This window comes from Protomyctophum parallelum, assembly GCF_964188405.1.
Source record: "Protomyctophum parallelum genome assembly, chromosome: 9".
Taxonomy (NCBI): Eukaryota; Metazoa; Chordata; class Actinopteri; order Myctophiformes; family Myctophidae; genus Protomyctophum; species Protomyctophum parallelum.
The window spans coordinates 10,287,813-10,301,903 of NC_139706.1; the positions used below are offsets into that span (position 1 = coordinate 10,287,813).

A 14,091-nucleotide genomic window follows, 5' to 3' on the forward strand; every position below is an offset into this window, starting at 1 on the left:
AGCTGAAAAATTGCTCTAGTCCTCCTTCCGTTCTTCAAAGAAACACCATGGGCAGTTCCCGAGGCGGGAACAAAAGTGAGGATCCCAGGCAGCGTTGACAAAAACACCAAGGGGAGAGAAAAGGAAGAAAAGTTTTCTCCAATGTGGTTAGCTCCCATCTGTGTGCTGGAATTTAGCCATGGCATTCCATGCACCTTTCCAGAACTGTGTCGTTTTGCCCCAAACGTCCCTCAAATCACTGAGGCTGAAGCAGGAAGGTGAATGTGACAGAGGAAATAATCCTCAGCTCAGACTAGAGGCCCACTTGGAAAACAGTACTGATCATTCAAAGGCTCCTCCGATGCCTTTGTACGTCTTAGATTAAAGTGTGTAGAGCCCTCGACGATTAGCGTGATGGAAATGAAACACTGTGTCGTTTAAAACAAAATAAAAAATGCCCTCATTTCTTTCTGTTGATTCACTGCGAGAAAATGAATAGATATGAATGAAGACTGTTGAAGCTTGTACTGCATCCTGTTTTGTCTTGCAGTGACTAAACCTTTAGCTAAGGTGGGGATGGAGATAGCACCGTGCTGCTGGAAGTGGTTAACGATTAACTTCCTGGACAAACAGTAAGAGATGGCAGGTTGGTGTTCCGATGCCTCTATGTGGGGAGAGGGTGGAGGTTGACGTGTGTGTGTGTGTGTGTGTGTGTGTGTGTGTGTGTGCATGTGTGTGTGTGTGTGTGTGTGTGTGTGTGTGTGTGTGTGTGAGGTGAGCAAGCAGCAGTGGTGCTGGTGGTGGTAGTGGTGTGGGGACGAAATATCTTGATAACAGCAATCAAACAATGAGCTCATTCTTTCTCACTGGCTGCTCCTTCGATAGATGTAAAAAGTTCAGCCACGGTGATTGATGAGTCTTTGCAACGTTGGAGATGAGGAAGTGCAAGATCTATCTGTTGAACAGCAAAGTCGCGTATTACCGTTGTTGGGAGGGACAACAAACACATCGCTAATTTTACACAGATGAGCGAGTAGAACCCCACAGAGACGAGTTGATAAAGTTCCTCAAGTTATGGACAAGTATAATACTAGTAATAATAATAATAATAATAATAATAATAATAACTACTATTTGTAAAGCACTTATTGAAACACACAACTTTACATAAAACCGAGTCAGAATAAGACAAACGTATCCGAAATAAAATAAAATAAAATAAAATAAAGACAATTACAAAACTTTAAATAATGTGACAGCCTTTCGATAAAACCACGTCTTAAGTAATTTAAAGGATGCCAGCGGCTGGGCTCCCCAGGAGTGGAGGAGCCCTGACAGCTAAGGCGCGGCTACCCTTCAGCCTTCTGCCTCGACTCAGGAACAACCAGCCGGTTCCTGCCTGAGGACCTCAGGCTATTCAAAGGCTATTAAGGGGTTAATAACTCAAACATCTAATAAGGGGCAATTGCCGCTAGGCTAGGCCATGAAGTGTCTTAAAAAAATAAATATTTTTAAATAAATCTTAAACAGACAGGCAACCAAAGTTAAAATATAGGATAGCTCTGGGTTTTTGTTAAATGCAGGCTGACTGCCACTATGAGAGAGAGAGAGAGAGAGAAAATCCCTGTTATCAGTGTGATTCATCCCCCAGCACACTCTACAGTACGTATAGTATTGAGATAAGAGATCTGATTCAGAGAGATAAAGCGATTGGTTCCGAAGCCAAAACTACTACTGTTCATTCAGGAATCACTATCTAATTATAGTGCAACCGAACAGACACACTGACGTTCTCAACACTAAAGGGCTTTCTTTATGTGTTGCATCCATAAATCCAAATGGGTCTCTGGAACACAGTGTGGGCCATTCACCAAGTTTAAGCAATTTTCTCTCAGGGATCAACAATCTAGTTTGATCTCATATAAGGAAGGGGGGTTCATAGTTACACTTGGATGACAAACAACAAGAGAAGGAACCGCTGGTTTTGTCTTGGTTTGCAGGTTGCCTGCTATAATTTACAATATACAATAGGCATTTAGCAGAGAGACTTGCAGTAAGCAAGAACACACACATGGTAATACATCAAATACATAAACAATAGTCATGAAGGATCATACGTAAAGCTATGAACCTAACAGCCGTACACTAAAGAGTGCTATGTCTACATAAAATGCTATCTAAATTACATAAGTTGAGCCTTTGCATATGCCTGTAAGGTGGTAGAGGCTAGGGCAAGTGCTACGGGCTAAGAAGGAGTCTGAAGAGGTGGGTTTTCTGCTACATCAAACATCACACATCCAAGAGTGATTTATGGGTACGCTATGGGAGGCGCTTTGACCTCTGTCATTTGAAACCTTGGAAAGCCGCCGCGGAAGCATAGACGACATACCATGCATTCAAAGTATTGATCTGAGAGTGACACAGGAGCAGCTATAGGGCTCAGTGTGAATCACAGCCTCTGATGGGGAACGGTCACATGGCTTCACCCACACACAGTGGTGGAAAAATGTAAAAGTATCAATACTGCAATGTAGAACTACTCCCTTACAAGTCACAGTCCAGAATTCAAAATGTACTTGAGTGAAAGTACAAAAGTATTGGCATACATTTTTGTTCTTGTCTTTTTGGTTGTTTTTTTCAAATAAATGTAGTGGAGTAAAAGTACAATACACACACACACACACAGACACATGCACGCGCGCACACACACACACACACACACACACACACACACACACACACACACACACACACACACACACACACACACACACACACACACACACACACACACACACACACACACACACACACACACACACACACACACACACACACACACACACACACACACACACACCTGCCTCCTCCCCTGTATTGGCCCGTATTCCCGTAATGACTAAAGACATTAAAGTGAAATCATACAAATTGTAGTCCGGGATGCCCGACTGGGTCATTATACGTGGTCAACATTTTGCATACAGCTCGGAATACACATTATTCACAACAGCACAGCGCTTTAACCATGTCAAAGCTTTTTGATTCCAAAATTAAATTGCATAATTGTTAGTTATCGTTATCATTTAATATTACATGGATAATTGATGCCTCCTATATTAATGGTACTGTAGATAAATTACTGTAGAACTAGATAGAAGGGATTAGACTCAAGCGAAAGTGAGTGGCCTACTAACTAGTCTGTCAGAGAAAGCATCAGATAGTGTTAGATTGACAATGCATCATTACAATAGCATTGTTTTAAAGCAGTGGTTTTCAACCCGTTTTGTATCAAGGCCCATTATTTATTCTGGACCGGACCACTGGTTGAAAACCACTGTTTTAAAGGTGCGTGTGCAGTCCACTACCCTGTATATTCATTCATCATTTTAGTCGGACGGTAGAGAAGTTGAGAGGGAAAAGGGCCCTCAAAACAGAAGACTTGATCCTGGTGCATCAAGGCTACTTTCCCAACCACAACTTGTTATACTACAGCCAGGGGTTGACACTAAGGTGACTACCGGTAGGTCTCAGAGGCACTTGCCCGTCGGGCAAGTGCACGTGCAGGTCATGTTCTACTTGTCCAAAGGACCATTTAAAATTGCCTATCATAAAATGATAGGTAAAATGTGTGCTTGTTAAATAAAAATCACACCTGTGTGAACTGGGCGGTGCAGGTTGCTCAACTGCAGTTAAAGTTATAGTGCTCTGTGTGAATGGCCCTTTAGACTGCTCAACAGTTTAGGTCACCCAGCGGTATTGCAGCTGTTGAGGCCTCATACTCAGACATAGCCTACATACAGACATACACACTCATTGGAGTGGTTTGGCACTCCTCAAAAACAAATGTTAAATCCAATCGACAACTGCCAAGTGGCGACAGTCACTTTGAAAGACCAGAATTAGTGCAATTACTATAGTAAGTCCCACTAATTCTAGGTAGCCTTGTGGTAGCCTTGTGCTTCATGAATAATAGGCTATAATATTTAATGAAGATGGAATGCACTTGCCCGTGGGGCAACCTGAGAGTAAACACTATTCTGCTCTGCTTGCCCCAACGTTTTATATACTGTACTTGCCACGGGGCAGTCGGGCAACCGTTAGCATCGACCCCTGAGTCACTGTTTATCTCCATTTTAAACCCCCCCATACAAGGTGTTCTGTTGGAACCCTCCAACAAAGATGGCTCAATAATATCCACAAATTGTATACTGACAACAACATGGGAGGGTATTCGAGTTATGGCACAGACAGACATGCTGTTCGTAAAAGAAAACATAAAAACAAAAAGCACCATGCTCAATTCTCCTGTCATTAAGACATTCAGGGCAGGTCCAGAGAAACTGTGTTAAGTAGCAGACTTGTCACCACCTGTTCCAAAGTGAGTGGCTCTCTCTCAAAGGCTACAAGTTAAAACCCTGCAACACATTACTGGCCTTTATAAACTACAGAGCTTCTTTAGTCCAGTCTTAAGAATGTGGCAGATATTCTCTGAACAGCTGTATTGACTAATTAAATTAAAGCCTATTCATACTCTGATTTTAGGTGTTATGGTGACCACCGAAAACTACAACATGACGTCACTGAGCCGCGGTGGTAAGCGACTCACCGCTCACCCAAACACATCTCTCTTGTTTTTACTACCCACCATTTCGGTGGTCACCTTTTCACCTAAAACTAGAGTACGAATAGGCCTATATAGTCTCTGCCTTTAGTGGAAGGTAATTATGCTGTGAAAAATGTTGTTTAATTAAGGTTCTGCAACCTGAAATCTCCCATTATATACCGGAGAGAGTAACTTTGATATCAGGTGGCAACAGCCTGCCCAGAGTTCAATGGAAATAAGAAGCGGACAGGTGGATCGAGACAACATTCTGTATCGCCCACCTGGAAGAAGAGGAAGCCAAAACATACAGAGAGAGAGAGAGAGATAGAGAGAGAAAGAGAGAGAGAGAGATAGAGATATGCACAAGAATACCGTACAGGTCATGCTTACTCTCAGGATGTGTTGTCTTTCATGCTGGGGAGAAAAGGGAAAATACAGAGACACAGGGAATAAAAACTAAAGAAAATAAAAATAACACAGAGGGGGAAAATTAATGCCCGGCTGAGACAATTCAGAAGGACCAAAGGGTTTTGACACCCTCTTCTACAAACACAGCTAATTATTGAACACAAGCTTTACTTCCCGTTTGTGATCGTGTGTGTGTGTGTGTGTGTGTGTGTGTGTGTGTGTGTGTGTGTGTGTGTGTGTGTGTGTGTGTGTTTTACACATGTAATTCAGTAAAAATGTTCCAAACAGCGTTATTTAAGATCAGCACACCACCTTGTGGTAGCATATCAAATTGCCATCTGATATTCTTCAGTTCCACATCGTCCACCGACACTTTAAATTAAAAGATCTTTCAGCGCAAACGGTTCAGCCCCGAGGGTTTAAAACATCACACTGTTACTGTACGGGTATCACACTCTCCAGATTCTTAAGCACCACCTGTTGCTCTTCAAGCTCAGGTTAATCTGAGCTTGGTGGGCCAGCAGTGACCCACAATGCTGACTGGGATACCAGTGACCTACATATACAGTGACTGGGTGGACCCCGACCGGTGGTGGCTCCTTTCACCTCATATGCAACACTCCAAACACATCCCCAGTCAGGGACACTTCAACATACAGTATACAGCACGCACACGCACACGCACACACACACACACACACACACACACACACACACACACACACACACACACACACACACACACACACACACACACACACGCGTATAGAAAAAGCTAGTGGTTCGCAACCTGTGGGTCAGGACCCCCAGATCATGTGGTCAAAATCCCCAGATGACATTGAAATGACAATTTACTTTAAAAAAGACCATTACAGTAATCAAAACAATACTATAAAAACTGGTCAAACATTGGCCCTATCGTCAAATAATATAAGAAAGGGGCAAAATGTGTGAAAATATTCAATCTACAGGCTCACAACGCCTCGCAATGCGAAACGTTGTGAAGCTTGTAGATTGGCTATTTTCACCGTTTCAAATAGGATTATTTTGAGGGGTCCCCAGTTCAAATAGGATTATTTTGGAGGGTCCCCAGTTCAAATAGGATTACTTTGGAGGGTCACAGCCCGAAAAGGTTGAGAACCACTGTCTAAGACAGTGGAGACACCTCAACAACTCGACACACACACAAGCGCACAAATACATATACAGTAGCAATATGCACATCATCAGTAAGCGTTACATAAATAGTGTATGACTTACATTGTACCAGCTTTGGCTCTTCTGTGGAGAGAGAGAGAGAGAGAGAGAGAGAGAGGGGGAGAGAAAGAGAGAGAGAGAATGCATTTGAGTCAGTGACATCATAACAGCACCGTAATATGCTTGAAGGCCCAAACAGTACACACACACACACACACACACGCACGCCCGCCCGCACACATGTGTGCAAACAGAGCATGTGACACCTGATCTGTACAGAAAGGTTTATTTATAGCAGGTGTGAAGGTCCAGTCTAATTGACTGTCCTCCAACACCATTCATAACCCAACTACACTACGGTGTACAGTGAGCTGTTTACACAGGAGTACAGCTGTTACTATAGAACTCTCCTCCTTATCTTGGTTCATTCTCCAAATGAACAGCTAACGAGTGGGTAGCAGGGTTGGGGGGCGGGCACTACTGGGCAGCAATGTACAGTACACTGTGTACATTCACATTTCATACAACAATGACAGCGTTATAATACATTTTCTTGATCAATTGGATATGATAATTATGAAATGTTTGGCAAAAGAATCTCTGGTGACTTCTGAAAGATTTCCGCTGCTTGAATCGACTAATTTAAGTCCAACTCTGCTATGCACTCGACTATACTGTAACTTTGGACGAACTCACTATAGAGTAAGATAGGGAACGTCAACGCACATCCTCCGTCATTGGTGACTGTTAAAACAGACAAAGTAGAGTTTTTTGGGACCATCCGAGCCCCCGCGTTGTTGAACTCACTACAGGACATGTGATGTATCATGTCTGACTACTACTGTACCAGATTTATTTGACTTTTTACTCTGAATGTGCATGTACGCTTCAAAATAGGATATTCCGCTGGTACATCTTTTCAACAGCAGATGGCAGCATTTATGCTACATGATAATATGTACATAGAATAGATAGTATGACAATATGACAGTATTGCATACACGAGGGGAGGGTGGGGGGGGACATTAATCAGTCCTTGTCTTAGATGTCTAGAGGTTTAGATGTTCTCCTCACTCTAAAACATCCTTCTCTTTCATGGCAGAAGTGATGGATTCATTCACTCTACGCCTACACCTTTTTGACTTCAGAGCTTCTTTCGAAATGACCAGCTCAACAAGATCTACCCACTGAAAAATGTATAATACCATTGCTGAAATTACTATGACAAATGCACTTGGAATGGGAAATAGAGGGGGAGAAATGGAATAGGTAGGGTTTTTTGTATTTAATTCTACCGACATTTGTGCGCAGCAACACTCTTGAAAACAAAGTATTGCATAGAGCTGACAGGCCCCAAAATATTATTTAGGGGCATGTCATGTGATCTACCTGCACAGCCTTTGTGATCTACTGGTAGATCGCAATCTACCTTCTGGGCACCCCTGATCTACTAAGGCTACTTATTAGTTCGGAACAAAGATTTGCAATGAGACAAAACAGGTTAAAGCTCAATTTCTGCTCTGTTGTATGACGGTGTAGTCATGTACATTTTTAATTAACTTCCCACGAAACTCATCTAATAAACATGATGTAGTACATTGTAAGACAGCGGGAAAGGGATCATTCAGAGGTAGGAACAGGTACAAACTAAAATATGACAGGAAGAATGATAGTGGGAGTTCAGTTGTATGAAACAAAATGAATTAATAACAACACTTATTTGTGCTCTGAACATAATCTTCAATTCAAATAGAGTTTAAATGGCAAGGCCTCTGCTTAAAATTATTTTAGTACTTAGTTAGTTCATACAATACAGCATGTGAAAATGTCCCAAAGAGTATAATAAAGTATAAGCATATCCGAGTAAAAAGAAATAAATGCATTCATACAATGTCCAATGTACTGTCAGCAGGTAGTTTTGGGTTGGGAGGAGTAGGACGAAGGCTCTACATCCTACCGATGGGGGCTCCTCACTGGAAGGTGTGGCAGTACTACACTACATGAACACTGACAACAACACACAGATGTGTGTGTCTCGCGTAGCCAGACAACTATTCCACAATCTCCGAATGCTATATAGAGTCTGGTAACTATACACCCCCTGAAATCCTACCAAGGAAGCATGGCATTTCTGTTGATGAAAATATATTTTAGAATATCTTTACATTTATTTTTTTAACCCATTCTGGGGCGGGAACCCCTTTTGGTGTTTTAAACATTATGTTATAATTTAGCTATTGAAACTACAAGCACCAAGTGGCGCGCTACGAGCTTGTAGGTCTGCTATTTTTGAAAAATCGTAAAAATGTGGCGCAAATCTTTGAATATCTATTCTTTCAAAGTGAATGTTTTTAACTCAGGCCTAAATGGGTTAATATCCATTTCTGCTAAGCAGCTTAAGCTATATACAATATGCTTAGATTATTTCTATTTATATTAGGATATATTTGCATGACTGTAAAGACGAAACGGGGGGGGGGGGGGGGGGGGGGGGGAGGCTTCACTTCCACTTTATCGCTTGGTCATGGTCAGAGCTTCCGTTCTCCATGACCTCATGGTCATGAACAGAGCTTCCGTTCTCCATGACCTCATGACGTTCTCCATGACCTCATGACGTTCTCCATGACCTCATGACGTTCTCCATGACCTCATGACGTTCTCCATGACCTCATGACGTTCTCCATGTCGTATGACGGCCACGCAAGACTACTGGACTACGGGAAACTGAGCACCGTTAGAGACAGGGTTTTATTAGGGATAGACAGTCAGGTTTAGGCTACAAACTAATCTTAACCTTCTGGTTAAAATAGATACAGTATTAAAACTAAGGGATTTCAATTAAACCCTATTTCTTTCATGTCAAGTCAACACAGAGAAAGGAAAGGAGAGAAGGAGACAATGTGAGAATGGAAACTAGCATAGTGTACTAAACACAGCTAATGGGAGAGAGGGGGGAGAGATCCAGGGATTATCAGGGCAGGTCAAATGAAAACAAAATGAGATGCTTACTTTAAGGAGGTTTAGTCTGTCATACTGAAAGAAGGAAAATTAAAAGAAAAAATTAAGAGTTAACGAAAGTGAGCTATAGGTGTGAGAGAGTGTGATAGAGATAGAGAGAGAGAGAGAGAGAGAGAGAGAGTACGAGAGATTTAATTGCTTCTATTTGTCCCAAAGGTTTTATAGTGAAGTGAATGCAAAACATAGAAATATTGTGCTGCCATTTATTTCAAAAGTTTATCCCAAGTTAACTTTTCCTCTGTTGTACAGTATAACCTATACAGCAAACCTGTACAGTATAACCTATTCTGACAGCAAATGCACAACTCGTTTTTGTAAGATATAGTTTACTGTAAGCTGTGGTGTAATACAGCTCGTTACAACACATTTCTCTATTCTATACGTTGTTTTGTTTGATTGTTTTTGGTCCACATTTGCTTTGGCAATGTAAAGCTTCTTTGAATTGAGACAGAGAGAGAGAGAAAGAGAGAGAGAGGGGGGGGGGGGAGAAAGAAAAAGAAAAAACAGACAACATGCCAGACAGACAGTATTTTTTTCATTCTCTGTCGCTGAACTAGCGCCTCCCACATGTTGGTCAGGTTAGTTGGGAGGAGAAATGGCCTGGGAAGTACACTGTATGTGTTACATCTCTGGGAAGGTAAACCCCTCACTGTCAGGTGGAGAGAATGGTTCCCTCACTGTCAGGTGGAAAGAAGGGTTCCCTCACTGTCAGGTGGAGAGAATGGTTCCCTCACTGTCAGGTGGAGAGAAGGGTTCCCTCACTGTCAGGTGGAGAGAATGGTTCCCTCACTGTCAGGTGGAGAGAATGGTTCCCTCACTGTCAGGTGGAGAGAATGGTTCCCTCACTGTCAGGTGGAGAGAAGGGTTCCCTCACTGTCAGGTGGAGAGAATGGTTCCCTCACTGTCAGGTGGAGAGAATGGTTCCCTCACTGTCAGGTGAACAGAAGGGTTCCCTCACTGTCAGGTGGAGAGAAGGGTTCCCTCACTGTCAGGAGAAAAGAAGGGTTCCCTCACTGTCAGGTGGAGAGAAGGGTTCCCTCACTGTCAGGTGGAGAGAATGGTTCCCTCACTGTCAGGTGGAGAGAATGGTTCCCTCACTGTCAGGTGGAAAGAAGGGTTCCCTCACTGTCAGGTGAAAAGAAGGGTTCCCTCACTGTCAGGTGGAGAGAAGGGTTCTCTCACTGTCAGGTGGAGAGAAGGGTTCCCTCACTGTCAGGTGAAAAGAAGGGTTCCCTCACTGTCAGGTGGAGAGAATGGTTCCCTCACTTTCAGGTGAAAAGAAGGGTTCCCTCACTGTCAGGTGGAGAGAATGGTTCCCTCACTGTCAGGAGAAAAGAAGGGTTCCCTCACTGTCCGGTGGAGAGAATGGTTCCCTCACTGTCAGGTGGAGAGAATGGTTCCCTCACTGTCAGGAGAAAAGAAGGGTTCCCTCACTGTCCGGTGGAGAGAATGGTTCCCTCACTGTCAGGAGAAAAGAAGGGTTCCCTCACTGTCAGGTGAACAGAAGGGTTCCCTCACTGTCCGGTGGAGAGAAGGGTTCCCTCACTGTCAGGAGAAAAGAAGGGTTCCCTCACTGTCAGGTGGAGAGAAGGGTTCCCTCACTGTCAGGTGGAGAGAAGGGTTCCCTCACTGTCAGGTGGAGAGAAGGGTTCCCTCACTGTCAGGTGTAAAGAAGGTAAACCCCTCACTGTCAGGTGGAGAGAAGGGTTCCCTCACTGTCAGGTGGAAAGAAGGTAAACCCCTCACTGTCAGGTGGAGAGAATGGTTCCCTCACTGTCAGGTGGAAAGAAGGGTTCCCTCACTGTCAGGTGGAGAGAATGGTTCCCTCACTGTCAGGTGGAGAGAATGGTTCCCTCACTGTCAGGTGGAAAGAAGGGTTCCCTCACTGTCAGGTGGAGAGAAGGGTTCCCTCACTGTCAGGTGGAGAGAAGGGTTCCCTCACTGTCAGGTGGAGAGAAGGGTTCCCTCACTGTCAGGTGGAGAGAAGGGTTCCCTCACTGTCAGGTGGAAAGAAGGGTTCCCTCACTGTCAGGTGAACAGAAGTGGACTGGCAGTGGGTGTCATGTGTATCAGAGGTGACACGTGTTTGCCTTCCCTTGCCTACAGGACAAGGGAATTGGTAGAATAACTAAACTGGGAGAAAAAGTGGTAAATATAATATATATTGCGAATATAAAATAGCCTGGTTTCCAAAAGAGTTCACTTGTCCGTGACTAGTTTGAACTGCACCTACAGAGGAGCAGTCTGTGTCTGTTGTATTTCTCTCACCCCTTGATTGGTGAGCCGTGGTCAGTCATTCAGCCCCGGGCAGGGAGACCTGTTAGTTCAGGCCTTTTTTCTACAAAACGTACTACGACGTGTTCTTTCTCATTTACATTCTATTTTAGGACAGCGAGCGATGACACTCACGACGACCTCAAACATAACAACCATAATCACGAGAGGAGAGCGCTGCTGAGTGACCACAGAGGCTCACGTGAGGATTGGGGTGGGGGGTAGGGCCCAGCACGCTGGCACAGAACGGAGGGGGTGACGTAATAATTAATTAGTGCGAGCGAAAGGGTGTGTGTGGGTGTGTGTGTGTGTGAGTGAAATGGGCCATGCCTCAGAAGCATGAAAGGGTCTGAAGAGAGGCTGAGCATCCTGTGGCTTTGCCTTTCAGTTTCAATCTCTTTGTTTGAGCCTCTCTGTCCCGGCAAACCAAAACTAACAGTGCATCAAATGTCCTGTTGACAGTGTGTAGGGCTGACTGTCACGATAAAGACATTTTACTTGCCGATTAATTGTCACACTGATAATAGTTAACGATTCAATTGTTAGTCGATTGGCTTTTAGGCTTCGTAAACAAAAGACTGATACGAAGAAACAACTGAATAATATTTATTAACTTATGCTTTCAAACTTTTAAATAATTGTACAATGGAAATAGCTGATCTACAAGCTCACAACATGTCGCATTGCGATGCACTGTGAGCTTGTAGGCCTAAATAATCTAATTCCACTCTTTTTTAAATGGTTGAAAAATATATGAATATTATTTTCAACGACTATGACAATTGTGCAAAAATAAGTGGTTAACCCATTCTGACCTGAGATCAGATTCATACGAGGTTTCCACTGGACAACACACACTGGTCTGATGAACCCATTCTGACCTGAGATCAGATTCTAAAAAATGTCAGTCGTTCTTCGATTTTTCAAAAAATAGCAGACCTACAAGCTCGTATCGCGCCACTCGGTGGCGCGATATGAGCTTGTAGATCTGCTATTTTTCAATAGCTAAAGCATGACATGATGCTGACACCAAAATGGGTGCCCGGTCAGAATGGGTTAAATAACTGATTAGGCGATTATGTAATAATTGACACATAGACCTGGAATGTAACGGTACACACTGTACCAGTCATGGATTTACTGCGTATAAAAACAGTAAACAAAAAAAAAAGAGGGGGGAAAAGAACAGAAAAATCTCAGTGTCGACAAAAATAGAAAACTGCTTGCTATGCAACAGTATACGGGCTTTGGACTTTGCCTGTGACAGGAGTCTGCAGTATGGTAGGTTATGGAAGGGCTGGTATTCTGGGTTCTCTGCGGGATCAAGCTACGTAGTGCGCGTCTCGTCACCGTAAAAATCCTCACTATTAATTTGACTCTGTTAAATGGCTGCCCGCAGAGTTCAACTTTGGGTTCTGAGACTTTTAAATGAAGTTCTCTTAACACGGAGGATTTCACTGTGAAGTGGAGCGCAGAGGCGCCGATAGAATAATCATTTGGTTTCAGCCATGCGGCACTTAGACATCACAGGCATAAGAATGCAATTAACAGAATTTTAACAATGGGTGTGTGTGTGTGTGTGTGTGGGGGGGGGGGGGGTCATGGAGTGCAAATGGAGGGTAGGGAGAATGCAGGCCAAAGCAGAGAGTGAGCAAGCGAGCGAGCGAAGGGAATGGAAGTAAGTCACAAGGGAATTCAGAGGCCTCAATCGCTATAGTGCACTAGAGAATCATTACCAGTACAACTAGAGCATCATTAGGAATGTGCTTCTTTGCAGATTCCTCTGAAGAAGAAGAGAGGAGAGAGAGGGGGGGAGGTGGGAGGGGGGAGAGGGGAATGAGGGAGAGGGAGGTGGGGGGATAGAGGAACATAAAGGTCAGGGGAGACAGGTGTGTGCAAGTGGGAAGGGTTGATAAGGTCTATTCATACTCCACTTTAGGTGATAAGGTGACCACCGAAACGGTGGTTTAATAGTAAAAACAAGAGAGAGGTGTTTGGGTGAGCGCCGTGGCTCAGTGATGTCATGTTGTAGTTGTCAGTGGTCACCTTATCACCTAAAACTGGAGTACGAATAGGTCTTTAGAAAATGAGAACCATCTTCCAGGGGTTAGGGTTCAGATGGCTGATGTAATGATGATGGGCAGGGAATCGGCATGGATGGGTGGATGGATGGATGGATGCATGGGATTGGGATGCAAGGGGGGCATTGCCACAGAGTCACTCAAGAGACAAGCTATAGATCCATGGGGAGGATGCAGGGGCGGGGCAGAGGTCGTTGTAAGAAACAGAAAAGAGTGATGCTTACTTTGGAAAGTCGCTTGTGAGACTGAGCATGCAATCGGGAGAAGAACAAAGAAAAATCAGAGAGAAAAAGGAAACAACAAAAGAAACTAAATTAAAAGAGCACCGACTGCCAGAGTCAACAGCCGCTGAAGGAGCCAAAAGGAAAGGTTGGAAACAGTCAGTATCAGATCACAGACACTATCATATCACTATGATACTGACTGTTGGAAACAGTCAGTATCAGAACACAGACACTATCATATGGCAACGCAGCGGCAGCAAAGCAGAGCACTGGACAGGCACTCTGTTTGGTTAGAAAACAAAGAGGC

General features: G+C 43.7%; 1 protein-coding gene across 1 annotated transcript in view; it reads right to left on the bottom strand.

Annotated features, from left to right (window-relative positions):
* gramd1bb (GRAM domain containing 1Bb) overlaps positions 1-14,091 on the bottom strand; it is a gene marked incomplete at its 5' end in the record, with an annotated part of 130,436 nt that overhangs the window by 19,593 nt on the left and 96,752 nt on the right. Inside the window, 2 exons of the mRNA XM_083773705.1 lie at positions 4,973-4,996; positions 6,251-6,271. Of these exons, the coding sequence (XP_083629831.1) occupies positions 4,973-4,996; positions 6,251-6,271 (45 nt within the window). The remainder of the gene's footprint in view (positions 1-4,972; positions 4,997-6,250; positions 6,272-14,091) is intronic.